Source organism: Anoplopoma fimbria, unplaced genomic scaffold (assembly GCF_027596085.1).
Source record: "Anoplopoma fimbria isolate UVic2021 breed Golden Eagle Sablefish unplaced genomic scaffold, Afim_UVic_2022 Un_contig_10909_pilon_pilon, whole genome shotgun sequence".
NCBI lineage: Eukaryota > Metazoa > Chordata > Actinopteri > Perciformes > Anoplopomatidae > Anoplopoma > Anoplopoma fimbria.
Window position 1 is genome coordinate 661 of NW_026549830.1, and position 21,094 is coordinate 21,754.

The 21,094-nt window shown below is 38.2% G+C and overlaps 1 protein-coding gene across 1 annotated transcript; it reads left to right on the forward strand.

The window, feature by feature from the left end:
* The first annotated feature begins 640 nt into the window (after positions 1-640).
* LOC129114898 (uncharacterized) lies at positions 641-20,715 on the forward strand. Its single transcript, XM_054626781.1, has 20 exons — positions 641-776; positions 2,092-2,439; positions 2,570-2,791; positions 3,830-4,087; positions 4,392-4,661; positions 5,014-5,274; positions 6,147-6,237; positions 6,352-6,412; positions 7,370-7,545; positions 10,542-10,627; positions 12,687-13,043; positions 13,150-13,374; positions 13,502-13,855; positions 14,405-14,617; positions 16,520-16,777; positions 16,990-17,250; positions 17,871-18,131; positions 18,265-18,346; positions 18,454-18,514; positions 20,037-20,715. Exons 1-20 carry the CDS (start codon positions 722-724, stop codon positions 20,259-20,261), a joined length of 4,125 nt encoding a protein of 1,374 aa, XP_054482756.1. The 5' UTR covers positions 641-721; the 3' UTR covers positions 20,262-20,715.
* The last annotated feature ends 379 nt before the right edge of the window (positions 20,716-21,094 follow it).

The following is a 21,094-nucleotide window of genomic DNA, read 5'->3' on the forward strand; positions in this document are numbered from 1 at the left end:
GTTTTAAAAGAGCAAATTTGAATTTTGAAATCTAAGGTGTTAGTTTATGTCGACCTTTAAAAGCCATTTAAAGTCTAATGCTTCTAATCTTCAGATCACACTATTGACCAACGCCTCAGTGTTCTACTTTTCTCTGCAGTTTGTATTCACACTCTGCAGCAGCCTGACCACAGACAGAAAACCACAGAGCAAAGCAGACTGCATTTCTCATGAACTGTTTCCTTCTAATGTCTAATCTACAGCTTCTTTATCTTGTTCACTCTGTTTAAGTTGACAGGTTCAATACATTACTGTTCCTTTAAACTGCAGAGATCATGTGTACATCGTTGACTCATTATAAATTCTCATGTAAACTCAATAATATGCATATTTCTCTATACCTCTGTTGACTTTAGCACAAACCAGAGACAACAATAAAACTTAATCTACAGTATTAACCTATTTTTAAAAACAGACAGAAGTAAAAATATGAGAACAACACAGAATAAGTCTTTGGTAATATAAAAGGAGGACTAGTGTTCTAGTGGCCTTCCAACACATGTTAATAATGTAAAGAGGAAGGAAGCCAGGCTGGTGTTAAACAGCAGCTTTGTACCAACCACGGAAGACACAAGCTCACTTCAAAGACCACATCCTCCTTTTTAGTGAAGACGTGTTCATGATGACTTACTGACATAAAGAGTTTCTGATCTACCTGCTGATTCAACAGAGAGGAGCAGCTATGAGTTCAACAGCAGCAGCCAGTGGATTTGTCGTCTTCCTTCTCTCTGTACAAGGTACTGTACATCTACATTTATATTCTTAAGGCTGTAAGCGCACCTCAGAAAAACAGAGGAAGTTGGGTTTTTAACACCAGCAGCATCACTGTACACTTGTACTTTATCATTATAAACTTTATAAACTGAAGAAGTGTGCGCCATTAAAGACAGTAAAGTTGCGTTGATGTGGATGGAAGTAATGACTGTACAAACATTAACAAAGAAAAAAAACTGAATAATTTGTTTAACAAAAATGAACCGCTCTGTGGAACTTCCTACAATCATTCAGCCAGCGTTTCTATGCATTAGACCACATTTATTCATTTTGAGTCTCTTTGTGGTTGTTTTGCCCCTTCATGGTCTTTTTGCATCTCCTTGTAGTCACTTTGTGTCTATTTGTGGATGTTTTTACCCTTTTTGAAGTAGTTTTTCATGTATTTGTGGTCATTTAGAGTCTCTTCCTGGTTGGTGCCTTTCTCTTTGAGTGACATTTTGTAAGCGAAGGCCAGAGGGGCCCCTGACACTTTGGGCCGGTTCAGCGATGGATTTATGATTATGTTTGAAGTAAAATTAGAATAAAGAAATATGTGGACATACTTACAGAGAAGCAAGAGGTTGTTTGTTTCCACCTGTCAATGAGGAGCCATGTAGGTATAACATGCAGGATTTAATTAAATAACTGCTAGGTGCTGCAGAATTCAGATTTTGGGGTTTTTGAAAATTGTATTCACATCTGAAGTGTGTGTTTATGTCGACTTTTAAAAGCCATTTACAGTCTAATGCTTAAAAAAAGCTTTCAGTGATCTGTTATCTACATATCACACTATTGACCAACGCCTCAGTGTTCTGCTTTTCTCTGCAGTTTGTTTTCACACTCTGCAGCAGCCTGATCACAGACAGAAAACCACAGAGCAAAGCAGACTGCATTTCTCATGAACTGTTTCCTTCTAATATCTAATCTTCAGCTTATTTATCTTGTTCACTGTGTTTAAGTTGACAGGTTCAATACATTACTGTTCCTTTAAACTGCAGAGATCATGTGTACATCGGTGACTCATTATTTATTTTATAAATAATAATCATGTTAAACTCAATGATTTGCATATTTCTCCATACCTCTGATCACTTTAGCAAGAACTAGAAACAGCATTAAAACTTTATTTACAGTATAAACATATTTTTAAAAACAGACAAAAAATGTTTTATATGAACAAACGTGACACAGAATAAGTCTTAGTTAAGATAAAACTTTGTCTCACACTGACAAATGAGAGTCTGTCCTCTGATGTTGTTCTGAGTCTGACTGTGGTTCCTGATGTGCTCTGTGTTACAGTGATACAGAGTGAGGATGGCTGGGGAGTGACTTACACTCCTACTGAGGTCTGTGCTGTAGAAGGATCAACAGTGGAAATACACTGCACCTACACATACCCATCTAGAATACAGCACCGTGATATCAAGGAAGCATTCTGGTTCAAACAGAAAGGTGGTGAACCTGTGGATCTGAAAACAGACTCTGAGTATTCAGGTTGTGTGCAGTACAGATGTGATGAGAAGAAGTGCACCCTGATTATTACAAACGTGATAAAGAGTGACTCAGCTGAGTACAAGTTCAGGTTCAGGACAAACAAACAATATGAGAAATATTCTGATTCACCTGGAGTCTTCTTGTCTTTGACAGGTAACATTAATAATTGAATTCACATGTTAATAATCTCCAAAGGTTCAACATCTAGAAAACTAGAATATGAATTTGTCTTGTGTGAATGTTGACAGTTAAATAAAATAACATTCCTGTTCCTTCTTCACAGATCCAGGTCTCCAGGTGAAGGTGAGCAGATCAGATCTTACCTGGTCGTTGCTGGAGTGTCACAGCAGTTATGTTCTGCCTGATAATCCTTCCTACATCTGGTACAAGAATGGACAGCACATCGAGACAGGATCATCTTCTTATTATTCAGTCTACTTTGGTTCTGCAGACAGCTACTCCTGTGCTGTAAGAGGATCTGAGAATCACTGTTCTCCTCCAGTGTGTAAGTTTACTCCACTGTGTCAGCCTGTGGAGGTTTAAGACCATTTCATATGGCGGCACCAGTCTGGTACTGAATGAGAATTTATGGTTACCAAAAATATTAAGCACATCTGTTACAAACCTCAGGAGATAAAGGAGTCGTCCACTGATCAGAGGGTCGGTGGTTCAATCCCTGGCCCCTGTTGTTTATGTGTAGAAGTGTCACACACACACACTGATATAACAATACAATTACAATCACAGCTGTAAACACACTGGAGTCTCCTTAATGTTAAAGTAGACGTCAGATAAACTGTCTGTTGTTTTAAATAGTTTTATTTGTGTTGTACTGGAGTTAATTTAACATTTTAAACTGAGACAGAATGCAGACTGTTGGTCTGTAACTTTTCATCTGTCATCTCTGTTAAACATTTTTTTTTCAGTTTCTTTAGATTTATTTTGACAGTCAAGCTGCATGTTCTTAGTGCTGAATCTGAAAAACATGAGTGCTGCTACAACCACAGAGGCTGTATGAAATTATATGAAAGTGACCGGTAACGTGCAAACAGTTGATGATGCAACAGATGTGATTTATTAGAGTTAGAGGGAGTTTGTTAAGGTCGACCAAATAAAACAATTAATAAGAGCATTTATTTAATTTACTCGGGAGTGAAACTCAAGCTTCACCCTCCACCTCCATTATTTAATACATCCGTTTGGTAAATTATTTACAAAGCATAACTAGGAAGTGATCTTCCAGCTGGGTGTGACAAACAATCAATAACTCCCTACAACAGCTAGAACTGAGAGGACAGACTCAGCTAACGACACAACCAGCATCTAAAGAGAAGAATGTTGATGAAGATTACAAATGATTAAAGGCTTGTTATTCTCAGTTTCCACCAGCAGGAGTCTCACCTGTGACAGATCCAGGATCAGCACTCTGGACAGCAGCTGTGATAAATAATAGGGATAGTCTAAGTCTATTTATTTAAATAGTCAATTGTCTATTATAACATATTATATAATCTTTAAGTATGTGTATCAATTTCTCCTCCAGATGCTCCAAAGCTTCCCTCTGTGTCAGTGAGTCCCTCTGATGAGATAGTGGAGGGCAGTTCAGTGACTCTGACCTGTAGCAGTGATGCTAACCCAGCAGCTAACTACACCTGGTACAAGAGGAACCAATCACTGCTCAGTAAAAAGCCTCAGCTGGTCTTCAGCTCCATCCAGTCCTCTGACTCTGGACAGTATTACTGCACAGCTGAGAACCAGCTGGGGACGAAGACATCTGAATACATCTCTATTAATGTGACATGTGAGTGAAACAGATTATTCAAAGATAACAAACATCTTAAATCTGTCCAGTCTTTGCAGGAGAAGATTTCACTGATCATAACTACTTTCTTCAGCTCTACTTGCTTCATATTCAGTCTGCTGTAATTCACTGAGCAGCTTCAGGAGATTTTGGGATAAAGTTATAAACCATCACACATCCATTTGTTAGACCACCTTCAAAGTTTGAAATGCTGATACACACTGACATTCACAGTTTATTTTTCAAATACTACTTGTTCTTTGTAGTAAAAAACCCTTAATCTCTGTTAACATTTCTCCTCCAGATGCTCCAAAGCTTCCCTCTGTGTCAGTGAGTCCCTCTGATGAGATAGTGGAGGGCAGTTCAGTGACTCTGACCTGTAGCAGTGATGCTAACCCAGCAGCTAAATACACCTGGTACAAGGAGGATGTAAATCCAGACCCTCCTCCTCTCAGTAAAGAACCTCAGCTCGTCTTCAGCTCCATCCAGTCCTCTGACTCTGGACAGTATTACTGCACAGCTGAGAACCAGCTGGGGACGAAGACATCTGAATACATCTCTATTAATGTGACATGTGAGTGAAACAGTTCAGAGAACAAACATCTTAAATCTGTCCAGTCTTTACAGGAGAAGATTTCACTGATCATAACTACTTTCTTCAGCTCTACTTGCTTCACATTCAGTCTGCTGTAATTCACTGAGCAGCTTCAGGAGGTTTTTAATGCCTCCTCCCTTTTGGATAAAAGGTTTTATGTGGTTTTTAGGATCCAGATTCAAACCATCACACATCTGTTTGTCAAACCACTTTCAAAGTCTGAAATGCTGATACACACAGTTATTGACAGTTTATTATTCAAATACACCTTGTTCCTCTGTATGAAAACAATATTAATCTAGAATAATCTCTGTTAACACGTCTCCTCCAGATGCTCCAAAGCTTCCCTCTGTGTCAGTGAGTCCCTCTGATGAGATAGTGGAGGGCAGTTCAGTGACTCTGACCTGTAGCAGTGATGCTAACCCAGCAGCTAACTACACCTGGTACAAGGAGGGTGAAGACTCACCAAAAGCATCAGGACAGATCTTCACCATCACTGACTTCAGAGCTGAACACAGTGGGAATTATTCCTGTGAAGCCCAGAACAACAGAGGACGCAGTAACTCCACCTTACATCTGATTACTGTGTCGGGTAAATCATTCTCATCAGGACCATTGACTTACACATTATCTTAACAATCCAGTTAAACAAGATACTCACAGTGAAAGGAGCCTTTAGTTTCAATACTCAAATTATTTTTGCAATCTTTATTGGTGCAGCTGTCAATCATAGTCAACATGGCTACATTTGAAAACCACATATGTTTGCATAAAAACAATGATTACTTGACGGTTATGGTAATCTGACTAACACTGATCAAGACTCACATTACCTGCTGCCCCTGTAGTCCAGTGGTGTCTGACTTTATTGAACTTAGTTAACTAGTCAGCTGTATGCTAGTTAGGTTGCTATTTAGCTAATTCCACCATGCTTTTATGCTACACTGTTTACAGAAAAATAGCTGAACAAAGAACTCCCTCCTCTGAAATGGATAAAGAAGAATAAAGATGTTGAATTTTACTCCTTTACTCTGACATTTTTTTTTTACTACAGCACTTATTTTAAACTAAGGTTAGGTAGTTACTGCAAAACCTCACCTCAGTGATTCCTGTGAGTCTGTTTAGTTTATATAGAAGTTAGCCAGCTTCAATAGTCGCAAAGACAACAGTACACATAGAAATGGCCGCCGCTCTGACCATCCAGCTACGTTGCTTTTATTGGTAATGTCCATTCTATTCCTTTTTTATTTCCACGATGTGACATTCAACCCAAGAGCAACACACTTGACTTTGACGTCACATGTGGATAAAGTACTATATCATCTGCATACAGCAGAGATGCAATCCTGAGTTCCTAGAGATTCTGTTACACTGCGTTAAACCTTTTTTCTATGTATAATTAACACGTTTAATGGACCCAAACAACCTGTCCTTCCATAATTAATATATTTCGTTTGATCACAGTTTCCCAAGGATCAATGACAACAGTAGCTGTTGGATCAACTGTTGCTATTTTACTGGCTATCATAATCCTCGCTGCCTTCCTGTTGATTAGGTGAGCAGTTCAGCTTTACTGTGATTATATTCAGTAATGCATCTTACATTTGCTCAGTTGTTGACTAACTTAATTTGATGATTAATTTGTTTGTTCATTTATTTTTCTATCCAGAAGAAAGAGGTCCTCGACACAAACTAGTGAGCCTGGAGAGAGACCAGACAACGACGCTCAGGTGAGGAAGAAGAGCTCAGGTGTCACAAAGAGTTCACTCTCACTTTAAAATGCATTTGTCTTCATGCCCCTTTTTGGGTACTTTCATCTGTTCATTTCCACAATGATTAACCTAAATGTCAATGTCACACACTGGTTTTTTTTAGAAATAAACTAGAATTTGGCTTGAGCATGTTTCTAATAAATGATACTGTATGTGCTTTGCCCCTCACATTTTAAACACTAGAGTTATCTGCCATTTTGAACAGCTGATCTATTCAATACTATGAAAACATTTACTTCAGTTCATCAGGTAAACATGGCGGAAGCGAAAGACGGAAGATAGCGAGCGAGTAGAAAAAAATCTCTGAAACGTTTAAAAAGTCAGTTCTTTTTTGCAGTAGTCAAGGGGGAAGGAATCCTTTGCGGTGAAAAACACTTTGCGGTCTAAACATCAGTCCCACACCTTGTCCACAGGCACATGATGTTTTCTGGTACTGAAACACAGATTGTCTTGCAATGTGACTGGTTGAAAACCACACATTTACTATTGTTTGGCCCTTGACCTTATATATGTTTCTGTATACGACCCACAATCAAAGAAGTTTGCCACCCCGGCTTTATCCAGCCTTTCTCTGTTGTTGAGACGGATATGCTGTTACAAACACTGTGGGTGATGTGGCTTAGCTCTGTCATTGTTGGGGATGTACACCTCTACATCCACAGATACATGTTAGCAGTTTATAAATGAATTAAACTTCCAGTCGAGATTACAACAATAAAAACAGAAGTGACCTCAAACCTTTGCTTCATTTTTTAACTTTAAAGCTGAGGTTTGATGCCAAGACATGAGAACTTGCAGAACAAGCCCCCCACCTTAAACCCTGCAGATGTTTTACTATGTAGTCATTTGTAATACAAGCCAACAAAAAATGTACTTATCCAATAGATCCTTACGTACTCTTGTTTATTGGTGCAGAGTGCAACAGCGGAGCAGCAGGAAGAGCTTTGCTATGCCAGCGTGAGCTTCTCTAGAAACCAGGAAGAGGTTCTCTACTCCAACGTCAGCTCAGCTCGGCCCCACAGACGCAAGGAGGAAGAGGAGGATCTGGAGTACACAAGTGTCAAATTTAAGAGTGCCAGTGCTACCAACGAGTGAGTCCATGATAATCTTTCTCTGCTACATAAAGTTTGGAACGGCTGTTTCTTTTATTTCCACTGTTTTCCTGTCATTTAAACCTGTTCTTAGTTAATATTGTGAGTCACAGATCAAGAGGTCAAGGAGCAGTGGATGATTTATCTGCACTGTACAGCAAAGTCAGCAAACAACCAAGAGTATGAACATAACCATGATCTGTGGTCTGTTACTTTACAGTGTTAACACAAATGTATGAATATGAGGTTTGATATACTGTATTTACCATCGTTATGATGTCCAGCAGAGTACTAGTATCAGGTAGCCAATGGGTGGTCAGCTTGTAATATATAAATTGCCTTCCAATACAGAATTAGCTTAAAAATGTTACTCTGTAGTAATATTTTACTGCCAGTGTTAGAAAAGCATCTTATCAAGTACATTTTACTATAATCAGTCTTTACCAATCTCTGCACTGCTGTTCTTTTATATTGTTTTTATTGTTGAATATTGCCAATACTCTTTTTGAATTTTAACTAAAGGTGCTACACAATTTAGTGTTTTGTTTAAGTGCTCATCTCTCAGCATAAAGGTGCTAAATTGGACATTCAGAGCATTAATATAGCATCAAACAACTATTGTCTATGTAAATATATAGTGGACTGTTTTCATTCTGTGGCTACAGTTTGTTAAATGTATGTGACTGCACTGATCTATATTGTTTCAGTCAGTTGATAGTAGATAGTTTTGGAACCAGGTTCCTAAGGGAAATTGTATTTCTTCTTTAAACAGGCCAAATTATATTGTTTAAACTGTTTAAGCTTTATTTCTATATATAAATAAAGCAAATGTTGAAAAGAGAGGCAATTAATTTGAATTCATGACAAAAATTATCTGTAAATTATATGCAATTTTTAAAAGAAGCCTCATTCACTTCATCTTGGTGCCTGGTCTGTAAAAAAAATGTCTATTTAAATGCTTATGTCCTTTTTTTATCTTTTTTTTTTGCCACTCTAAACCATATTTTCCAACTTTTAAGTCAACTTGGATGACTTTTGCCAAGTGGGGATTAAGTCTTTTTTGGAGTCAGCCTCAAGTGGCCATTTTAGGAACTGCAGTTTTTGCCACGTCTGGAAAGTGAAGCCAATGCTGAAGTGTCTTAAACTTGCATTCTTTCTAAAGGCCACAAGGGGGAGACTCCTCTGGTTGCAAAACAAAGTCTGGTTGTATTGAAGTCTATGAGAAAATGACTTCTCTCTTGATTTATTCCCTCAGTAAACATTGTAAACATGAGTTTATGGTCTCAATCTCTAGTTTCAAGTCTTCTTCAATTCAGCACGAATTTCATTTTGTAAATTATGGTCCCATCTATGAATCCTTTCTTAGCTCCTTTAGCATATGATACACTTGAACATCCTTTACCAAAGGAAAGAAGGTAATCCGCCCCAGAATCAATTAATGTTGACAAATATGAATAGACAGTGACCACCATTTTATTTTATTGCATATGTATTTATTTAATTAGAACACATAACAAATAAGTAAAAAAAAACCCACTAATAAATAAATAAAATAAACAGTAAATATGGCAAACTGTCAAACTAATTATCATTAACAAGAAGAATCTGTAAAAAAACAAGAAAAAAAGCTAGGCCTGTAATAAATTATTAAATTGTTAAAAAGCAAAATATAACCAAACGGTTGAATCTACATTATTGCACAAAGGCAATATTGATATTGAACAGTTTCACTGATATTGCACTTTCTACTGAAGCTCTGTTGATTGGTCAGTGTGACAGCAGCAGGAAGGAAGCTGCTCTGTTTTTTCTCCTTCACAACTGAAGCAGCCTGTCACTGAAGGAGCTCTTTAAATAGCCTGCATGCTGTTGTGTGATAGATTTCATGGGACCATATTTAAGTTGCGCTTTTTTTGTCCTTCTTTGTTGTGGTTTCCCCATGGCAGACCTACCTCAGTGACATCCGCCGTTGCATCATAATTACGTAGCTTAGTGAAAGTGGAGTCGGATTCTCTGAGTACAGTGGTTGTCTTTTCATAAATACCCCCAAAATGCTCTTCTTAACATCTTTCCTTGACCATGGAGGCCAAGGAAAAGCGCTTAGTAAAAGACATTAGGAGGTTATTTTAAGACTTGATGATGGGAAATGCCTGGCTGTCACAAGATCAAAGGGCTGATCAGCTCTTAGTTTTGACAACAAACATCCCATTTTGTAGAAATTCCTATTTTTATGTGTAATTGTAATACTTTACGCTCGATTGTTTGCTATGTTGTGCAAAGAAGGTTTAATCTCAAAACATATCTTGTGTGATTGAATATAATAAAGCTTATTTATGTAACACATATCACAACCAGCAGCAAAGTGTTTCACAGACATAAAAACAACGAAGAATAGAATACAATGCCAGATAACCGCACAATTCCACATAAATATACAGTACCAGTCAAAGGTTTGGACACACCTTCTCATTCAACTACTTTGAAGAATGTAAAATATAAAACATATTCTGGTTTGTTGAGCATTTGTTTGTTTACCACATAATTCCATATGTGTTCCTTCATAGTTTGGATGTCTTCAATATTAATCTACAATGTAGAAAAAAATAAAGAAAAACCATTGAAGGAGAAGGTGTGTCCAAACTTTTGACTGGTACTGTATATTTACATATTATGAAACTACAAACAGCCTACATATCGGCTCTAACAGGAAGTCACTGTTTCCGTGACTAGCTGTTTCTGTGACTTCCTTTTTCTGTGACTTCCTGATTCTTCTTTGCAGGCAGCTGAATATTGTTCAACTTGGCCACATTTTTAATTTTTTTTTACATACTTCATTTCAACCCGGGGATTTACAGACAACCAGCTGCACATGCATGGTAATTATGAAAAGAGGAAGCAAGACTTTTGTTTTATCAGCTCATACAGATAAAGTGTCCTTAAGAAGAGACAAGTTCTCTTTTGAGACAGTATCCCTCCTTTGAAAAACTAAACTGACATGTTTTAACACAAAGAGAGATGAGCGCAGGAGATATGAGATTAATAGCAGCCGTGAGTGGGTTTGTCATCTTCCTGCTGTCTGCGTCAGGTACTGTAAATCTACATTTATATTTATTACATTTATATTTGTATTGCAGGTCTGGGTTGCACGAACAAGGATTCACTAAAAACCCGATTGACAAAACTATTTTAAAATGAAGAAAGATTCAATTTAACAGCGGTTTAGTTCAAATTTAAACTCGAATTTAAAATGTGATCCAGTATAACCTTTCGACTGACCCTCCAGGAGGTTAAACTTTTTCAATTGTCACCTTTTTGAGATGGATTGAGCAAAATAATCACGTTTCCTTGAAGAAAGTTAAGGGACAGACCCAGTTGAGTTGTATGATGCTGCTGCTGGAATTCTATTAAGAAACCTGTTCAGAAAGGAAACTGATGTGAGCTGAACAGTAAATTGGACAGTGTCTTTTTATCCATAATGTGCTTTTGTCTGTTTTTTTTTTTTTTTAAATCATCTGTTATTTGGCCATATTGCTTCATCAAAGAATGCACACAAAGTTTTTTCTTTATTTATATTATTAATTCAATAATTATTAACTTTAATTAGAGCTAATCTTGGATTGTTAATTGTAAAAAAAAAAAAAAGAAAAGTGAAATGTTATTATTTTCCAGTAACTCCTTCACTGAAAACAGCAACATGAACTCTTCTCACCGAGCCTCACTGTGTTCATTACATCCATTTAAAAATGAATGAAGTTCTGCTTTAATATGAGGGTTCATGCTTAATTCATTGTGTAATCATTAAGCAGTTATTGGTCACCAGATCACCAGTAGATTTGATGGTGTTGTGATACGATGTGATATTTACCTCTAAAACCCTGTGACGCTTTCTAACTTGAGACAAAAAATGGATCATTAAGTAATTAATGTTATTCAGGTTCAGGTTATCTGAGTACGCAGGAAGTTTAAAATAGTCAGTGGAATTAAACCACCAGTCTTCATTCTGCTCAGCTGGCTGGACTGAGAGTGAATCTCCCTCCCATACTGGTGGTTCACCTCACAAGAGTTTCACTTCTCTCTTCGGCATTTCTCTGCACTGTTACACGCCTCACCTCACAACAAACAGGAAACCAAGCAAGCAAGCAGATCATTTTTTTCCACTCGGCTGATAATTAATATTCAGTGTCATGAAAGTTTGGATCTATTCCTGTTCAAACATGTTCGAGGTGTTGATGTTTAACTCTCTACTTCCCTCTATTACTTTCACAAATACATATATATATATATGACATTTATATCATATCATATTATTGGACAATATGGCAATATAAATATACATATTACCCATCAATCCTCATTTCATATCTGCATTTCACAAAAATACCAAATACAAATAATATTCATTTGATTTAATAGTTTTTGTTGTTTATTTATAGTTTTTATATTTTATGATTTGTTGTTGGAGACAGGATTTTCTTAAACTATTAAGTGTCTCAAAAAAAAGACAAAAAAGGAAATTGCTAAGAGGCTAAATGAGACTACTTCACATTATCACACTGTCTAGTAGGTCGTAACAGACTTATTTAATAAACTCATGTTTATGTGACCGTGGTGTAGTTCCTTTATAGTCTAACATTAGCTTCTAACTTATTTTACTTCATAAATCATAAAAGTAGTGTTCATTTGTGATTATCTTGCTGAACAAAACATGTGAGTTTGTTTTCTGCAATAACCCAAAATCTAATGGAAAAAATCCAATTGGCTTGTTGTCAAGGGAACCAGTGTAATGCTAACTTCCTGGTTTGGCCTCATACACTGCATATAAGAAGTGGATGTAGTAGTAATTTTTAACCAGAGGTGTCAGGAGAGGGAGGAGTTAAGTACAGCCAAATGCTGAATAAGATATTTTTAGGCATCAAAATGTAATCTTGCATGAAGTGAAAACACACTGTGAAAGGGTTTTTAGACGAAAACATGATCACCTCCCAGACGGAAAACGGTTTGGCCTACAAAAATACATCATCCATGCAGCACTCTGTTGTCCCATTTTAACGTTTACCATGAAGGTGTATCATGAAGTGTGCAACACGCTCAACTCTGTCCCTTGATGTCATGAGTCTGATTGTGGTTTGTGGTTTCTCTTACAGTGATTCAGGGTCTGAATGACTGGGGGGTGACTTACTCTCACACTCAGATCTGTGCCATAAAAGGATCAACGGTGGAAATACACTGCAGCTATACGTACCCATCCAGAACAAATTACGGTTACAGAACAGTTGAGAGGGCATTCTGGATTACTGACAGGTGGGAAGGACAACTGGTGGATCTGAGAACAGACCCAGAGTATGCAGGTCGAGTGCAGTACAGTTATGACAACAACCAATGCACTCTGAGAATCAGCGACGTGAGAGAGAGCGATCGGGCTGTGTACAAGTTCAGGTTCATGACAAACCGACCAGACGTGAGATATACCGGTGAACCTGGAGTCACTTTGTCCGTCACAGGTAACACTTTTTTGTTGTTTGTGTCAGCTCCAAGTGCTCAACATTTAGTAAACACTGCTGGTGTCTCCGATGACAGTTCATATTTTTTGTTTCTTTACAAATCTAGGTTTACAGGTGCAGGTCAGCAAAACAAGTTCATGGACAAGCAACTGTAAATCGGTTAAACTTAAGTGTCACAGCAGTTGTTTAACTGACCAAACTTCCTACATCTGGTACAAGGACAGAAAGAAGATGAAAGAGTCAGGCCAGAACTCATCAGGCTGCTTTTATCGTGGAGAAAGCACAGCCTGTGCTGCAAGAGAACATGAGGCCTCCCTGTCTCCGTCACTGTGTGAGTTTCCTCCATGGACTTCCTCTCACTTTGCTGTTTAGCTTCAAGCTTTCACATGTGTTTTTACATGAGCGACATCATGCACAGCAATGCAATTAATTATTCTTTTTTTGTGTCATTTTTTCAGGTGTTTTTGATACAAACTGCAACAGAGTGGCATACGCTGACAGAAGAATCTGTGCCTTCAAAGGCTCGTCTGTGGACATTTCTTGCACATATAATGATTATAATTATGTCAGATATAAATTCTGGTTCAACCCTGAGCGTAATCATCGTTGGCAGTATCACACACAACCTGAGGACCTCACAAAAGACTTTCACTATAAAGGTCGTGTTCGGTTCCGTGCAGAAGAGGAAAGACGCTCCACTTTGACAATCACTGACCTGAGAGAGAACGATTCAGCCGAGTATCACTTCAAATTCACAACAGAAAGATTTGAATTGGGGAGCAGTTCACCTGGAACAACTCTGACCGTCACAGGTACAAATGAACACAAAGTGATCCTGCAGTTAATGTAGCAGAAACCTCAGTATTCATCATGATGATTATGTGCTTTCTGATTAAAGGGAGGGTTGGTAATCATTTTTGTTGTAATATTTGTTGAAAAACACGGAGGCGCCAGGGTTAGCACTAGCTGAAAACCGAAGCTAGCACCTGCTCTCCTCTCGGCAAACTAGTCTCCCAGTGGAGGAGTGAGGTGGAGGGACTGCTGGGTTAAATCTTGTATCATTTGTTGTCTGATAAACAGTTAATCCTTAAAATTCAGCACCCCATGCCATATCATAATTGTCTCTTTGGCTCAGCTTTAAATTCTAGTTGAAAGCAAAGTTTAACACACAGAAAAGTGAAGAGGTAAACGTGATTTTTAACAAATATGGAGCCTAAGCACGTTGATGAGATAAATTAGTTTCAGTTAACAGTGTAACATTGGATGGACCATTCACAGAGTTGAGTAAGAGATGTACATAAGAAAGTGGTAGATTGTGCATTGTGTCATTTAATGTCGCATCTGCTGTTCCTTGTTCACAGATTCAGATTTACAGGTGCAGGTGATCTGGTCTTCAACGGGTCCAAGGCTGATTTGTCACAGCAGCTGTCTTCCTATCGCCCGTTTGTCATTTGTTTGGTACAAGAATAAAACAAAAAAGATCCAGGGTGAAACATCTACATTTTACAGAGGATACGTTGATCCCGCCGACAGTTATTCCTGTGCTTACCAGAGCTACCGCTCTCCTCCAGTGTGTGAGTTTACTCCACTCTCTCACAAACATAATGTCATCAGGTGGAAACTTTAAAGATGCTATAATCAATAGTTATTTTTTACAGAAACAACCTTTTTTATGTGATGTGACACACGTTAACCCGCCCTAAAGCATCCCCTGCTTTATGGTCTGTTTGACTCTAAATGGAGCATCATTTACTAAATGAACATCATGCTGTATTGAAGAAGACTTGAAACTAGAGATTGAGACCATAAACTCATGTTTACAATGTTTACTGAGGGAATAAATCATAGACTTCTATACAATCAGCCTTCTTTCTGCAATTAGAGGAGTTGCCCCCTGCTGGTCAGTAGAGAGAATGTAAGCTTGAAGACACTTCCGAATCGGCTTCACACAGAACAGGAGGTTGCAGCCTGATCAGTAGTTGGTGGAACCATAGCTGGATTCTCGTGATATCACCAGATCACACGGAAAACCATCTTGTCAGGTTTCAAGTAATGCGTAATGAAATATGGATCAAAATGTGTGGCAGAGCAGACAGCTAGCAGCTTGCGCCCTTACATGACAACCACCTGTCACATACTGCAGCCATGCTCTTACTTATTAAAAACGTTTAAGCCTTGACATAGTATAAACGGGTGAATTGTAAAAAAAATGTCATGAACAGGTATATTCATTTTAGAAACCATAATTGTTTTTGTACCAGTGTGTAAACATGTTTATTTCTGCTGTAAAGTTGGAGCAAATTTTGGACACAAACACAACTCACGATGAACACCATTGTGGCTTGTGTCGGCTGGATGTGAAAAGAGGCATAAGTTTGTCAGCTATGAGGTGATAATATCATGTCATGTGTTCACAGCTTGTTCCTGCTGGCAAAAAGAAGAGCATTTTGTTTGAATATCAGAGTCAATGTTCAAAACTGAAAATGCTCATTGCATCACAGCCTCAAACACGCAGTGCAGAATCATCTACTATCAACAGTGATAAACTCATACAACACTTTTTGCAAGGTCCAATGCAAAAAGTGTTGGAGAGAGATAGAATATAACATAAATCAAAGTGTATGGCAATAGTTTTCCTCAGCCAATCACGTTGCTCCTTTCAGAAGTCAGAACAGCTCTGCAAAACGACCCGGCACAACAGTACAGCAGGCATTTAAAGCATTATTTCATTCATTACATTAATGCTGAAATTTGATCGTGGAGATCCTGAAAGTCTGGTTACCTAGGTTACCCTAAATGTTATTATTTTAAACAATCCATAGGTGGAAGAAGTACTCTTTTTTACATTAGTTAAAGATGTAAAACTTTGTTACAAGTTAAAGCTATAGTTAAAAGCTATAGGGAAAAAGCACCATTGTCAGAATCATATACTGTATATTACACAGTATTAGTGGATTATAGTTATCGATGCATCAATGTGCTCATCACTTTAATGTTTTATCTGAACCTATAACAATACAATACATCATATTTTTATACTTAATTATATATTTTTTTTATTATCGTCTGAATCTGCAAAGTAACGAGCATCTTAAGTTACAAAACATTGTCGGATAAAGTAGCAGAAAGATGGAAAAAGTGCAAGTAGCTCAAAATTGTATTTAAGTACAATGCTTTAGTAAATGTAGTTAGTTACTTTCCATCAGAAGATAACGGTTTACTAAAAGTAAAAATGAAAGGTACCCTGTGGAGGTTTTGTCCACTGTTAATACTATAGAGCAATTTCGTTCACGAGTTTGTCCTTGTGCAAATGCAAACAAAACAAAATGCAAACACACATGCTGGCTTCTAAATTCACCACCGATGTGATACCCAAACGAGCGTTATAATAAAATAAAGCAAACTTTGATGTAAGCATGTTTTTATTGTGATGAAAATGGTAAAGTTTTAATGTGTGTTCACATTGTCTCTTCCAGATGCTCCGACGGTTCCCTTACTGAAGGTTGGTTCCCCTGGTGAGATCATGAAGGACAATTCAGTGACTCTGACCTGTAGCAGTGATGCTAACCCAGAAGTTAAATACACCTGGTACAAGGAGAACCAATCACTGCTCAGTAAAGAACCTCAGCTCGTCTTCAGCTCCATCCAGTCCTCTGACTCTGGACAGTATTACTGCACAGCTGAGAACGAGCTGGGGAGGAAGACATCTGAACACATCTCTATTAATGTGACATGTGAGTGAAACAGATTATTCAAAACAATTTCAATCTGTAAAATGGTTGCATCTATTAGGACACATCAGCTCCAGTAGATGTTGAAGCATCACTGTCAACTATTGGGATTCATATTCACTGCACGGATTCAAACCATCATATTAATCCCTTGTCAAAAGTTTCAGATGCTGCAATACAACTTAATTCATAAAAATCTCACACATCTCCTCCAGATGCTCCAAAGCTTCCCTCTGTGTCAGTGAGTCCCTCTGATGAGATAGTGGAGGGCAGTTCAGTGACTCTGACCTGTAGCAGTGATGCTAACCCAGCAGCTAACTACACCTGGTACAAGGAGAACCAGATAATACTTCAGGGACCAGAAAGCATTCATCATTTCACCTCCATCAGCTCTGAGGACAGCGGGAACTACCACTGCCAATCTGAGAATCACTACGGACGGGTCAAATCTACGTCTGTCGCCTTAGACGTCCAGTGTGAGTACAAAACATTATCAAACCCCTTTTGACACTATTTAAAAATAGAGAATGTGGATGTAGAAAAATCTGACGCGTTTACCACATCATCAAGAAGCACACTTTAACCGTCCTACCAGCTGCAGATTGCAAAGAGTCACTTGGTTATTTTTCAACCTGGACCCTATTTCACAATATTTTTGTGCCTAAGTTACTAATAACAACAACAATTTCAGAAATTGGTCCAGTATGGAATGAGAGCACTGTAGACAGTGTCATTAACGTCAATTAAAAGTGCTTGTTTTTACCTTGACAGGCTATGCTTGTTATTTTAAGTGCATCTCGCTCCTCATCAGTCACTTAGACATTGAAACATGGAAGAAAACAGTGGCCAGGTTGAAAAATACCAAAGTTACCCTCTAAGGGTATAAACCTGCAGTTACGTTCTTCACACAGAGGAGCGATTGTGGTCAACTTCTTATCAGCTAGAATGGATTTAAGGCAGTAAATCTTTCACTGTGGTAAAAAAGTTGAAAAGGCTGCCATGAGCTCCATCGTACATGTATATAAACATGTTGCCATTATATATGCTGCCAAACTCTGCACACCTATTGAATGATTGTATACGTATTTTCTTCCAGATGCTCCAAAGCTTCCCTCTGTGTCAGTGAGTCCCTCTGATGAGATAGTGGAGGGCAGTTCAGTGAATCTGACCTGTAGCAGTGATGCTAACCCAGCAGCTAACTACACCTGGTACAAGGAGGGTGAAGACTCACCAAAAGCATCAGGACAGATCTTCACCATCACTGACTTCAGAGCTGAACACGGTGGGATTTATTACTGTGAAGCCCAGAACAACAGAGGACGTAGTAACTCCACGTTACATCTGACCGTTTTGGCAGGTAAGTAATGTGGGTTCACTTTCTCTCTTTACAACAGATTTTATTTGGTGTTGGCAGAAGACCCTCACATATCCTTGACCTAACGTCCTTCATTCCCCTCATCAATCGTCAGTATTTCCTTTTGATTTTCCAGGAGCATTGAAATCAGCAGCCGCAGGGACAATCACTGCTGTTCTTCTGGCAATTGTGCTCCTTGCTGTCTTCCTATGGATGAGGTGAGCAATTCGACGGCTCCAAGATTGTGTTCACTAATGCATCTTAAAATATTGTCATCTGTTTTACTAAATCTAGCAGTTCACCTGTACAGTTGTTTGTCCTCCAGGAGAAAGAAGTCCTTCACACAGCAGTCTAGTGGTGGAGAGAGACCCAACAACAGAGCACAGGTGAGAAAAGAGGAGTTTAAGTATGTAAGTGCAAAAGAAAACATCTGCTTTGTTTTACCGCTTTTGCCTAATTTCTTCGCCTTCAACCCTTTCACTGCTGGGTGTTATTTCAACACAGTCTCAGGGCAGTTTGTGAAATAGTCACAAAATGCAATCTATTGGTTTTATGTACAGGGATACGAACAGCATGACCACATTAAGTTCAACAAAACAACATACAGTTAGTTTTAGCCAACAAAACCACAAACATTGAAATTGTTTAAGTTGTTTGATTTTGCCATTTTGTTCAAAGTCTGTTGTTTTTTCTTCATGTCAAACGTTCTATGCTGCCACATTGACCAGGACTCCCTTATAAAAGAGATGCTTGATTATTATTAGTCTTTATTTAAGAGCAACTAAACCCCCAAATTGATTATTATTGATGTTGATGGATTCAAGTGCAAATTTGTAGTGAAGTGCAAAGTCTCTTTCTAAATATGCACAGTGACTGCCCTCTACTGGGTGAACCTGGCTATTGCAAATGAATATTGTTATAAGCTGATCAGGAGCCAGGTGACGTATATGAACCACAGACTCGACACAAAAAGTGGACGTAGTCATCGTGACATCACCGTTTTTTTAGTATCGCTCGGCAACAAAAATAACGCTACAAAATGAAAGTTAGGTTTAGGAAAAACATTATGATTGGGCTTAATATTGCTGCACACAGTTAGGTTAAGGCAACAAAATGAACGTTAACAGCTGGCAGCTGCCTCCATATAAGACGGCAAACTCTGGTTCTGACAATGTGAAGCCAGTGCTGAAGTGTCTTAAACCTGCATTCTCTCTCCTGTCCATCAGGGGGCGACTCCTCTGGTTGTATAGAAGTCTATGAGAAAATGACTCTACTTCTCTCTTGATTTATTCCCTCAGTAAACATTGTAAACATGAGTTTATGGTCTCAATCTCTAGTTTCAAGTCTTCTTCAATACAGCATGATGTTCATTTAGTAAATGATGCTCCATTTAGAGTCAAACAGACCATAAAGCAGGGTATGCTTTAGGGCGGGGCTACTGTGATTGACAGGACCAGACGCTACCTCTACCAGAGCCGTATACGGCGTCTCTACGTCACCCCTCCTCAGTCCAAATATGGTAACTTCTGTTCACTGGTTGCAAAAAAACAAGATGGCGACAGACAAAATGCCAAACTCCAGGCTTCAAACCGCAGCCCGAAAACCGATGGGGATAATTCCTGTCCCTGGACACAAAACCAATAGATTGCATGTTGTGACTACTTCACAAACTGCCGCAACACCATGTTTTGTCCAAAACTTTAGTATCAAAGTTGTTTGGATTACTTCCAAAAGAAAAAGCATAAATTGTTGTGCCCAGAAACTAACTCTCAGGTGAAGAAAATGTACAAAAATAAATATATTTGAAGAACAGCCTCCTCAAGTCCATCAGGTAATTTGCTGTGATGTCATTTGTGCATAAGGGTAACAACAAATGTGGTTATGCTCGAATTGTGTTTGCACCTTCAGCTAAACATGGATGTAGTGTATGACGTCCCGCCTGCTCCAACAATCAGACAACCAGAAGATCATCTCCTCTACTCCAGCGTCCGCTTCGCCCAGAAGCAGGAAGACGCCCTCTACTCCAACGTCAGGCCAGCTCGGGTCCACATACGCACCCAGAAAGAGGACGAGGAGGATGAGGTCGAATACATTAATGTCAAAACTGACGATGCCTGTAGGGCCCCGCTGTGAGCAGCACATTTTAATCTCTATATGATTTTTTTATTAAAAATACACATTAGGTTAGAAACTGGCAATGTTTTAATCCTCTGTTCACAGAACAAGAAGTCAAGAAGACGGGGAGGATTCTTTAGCTCTGTATAGCACAATCAACAGATGAACACAACATGGATCTGTAGTCTGCTATTCATGTTTTTTTTTTCAGGTAGCAACACTGAAGTTAGAAATACTGTTAAAATAAAAAAAATAAAAAAACATAGGTTTTCTAAATACCTTTTTTGTGTTTGGTCAGTGTTTCTGTAACGTTTGCGTGACTCTTATTGCATGGGGGTTGATATATTTCTGCACCTGCGTAGCTAAATACCACTAAGGGGTTTTCCCTTTCTTTATTATAATTTGGGTGAACTGAAACTTTGACTGCCACAACAATACATTAGCATGCCACAAAACACATAATTCATGTATATTGAGGGGATAAAATATACTTAAAATACACAAACATTTGTGTTTCATTTGTTTATTTCACCCTATTCAAGTTCTTTATTGTCATATGCACGGCAGGAAGCATGAAAAACCCAGCAATCAAAAAAATAATTATAAAACTTTTTGGGGATAATGCAAAAAGGGAAATAATATATATATATATATATATATATATATATATATATATATATATATATATATATACAGTACCAGTCAACAGTTTGGACACACCTTCTCATTCAACTACTAGAATCTAAAATATAAAACATATTCTGGTTTGTTGAGCATTTGTTTGTTTACCACATAATTCCATATGTGTTCCTTCATAGTTTGGATGTCTTCAATATTAATCTAGAATGTAG

Coding starts and splice junctions, on each gene's coding strand:
- LOC129114898 (XM_054626781.1), top strand. CDS start 722: ATGAGTTCAACAGCAGCAGCCAGTGGATTTGTCGTCTTCCTTCTCTCT. Junction 10,628..12,686: donor CTTCCTGCTGTCTGCGTCAG/GTACTGTAAATC, acceptor TTTCTCTTACAG/TGATTCAGGGTCTGAATGAC. Junction 16,778..16,989: donor CATCTCTATTAATGTGACAT/GTGAGTGAAACA, acceptor CATCTCCTCCAG/ATGCTCCAAAGCTTCCCTCT.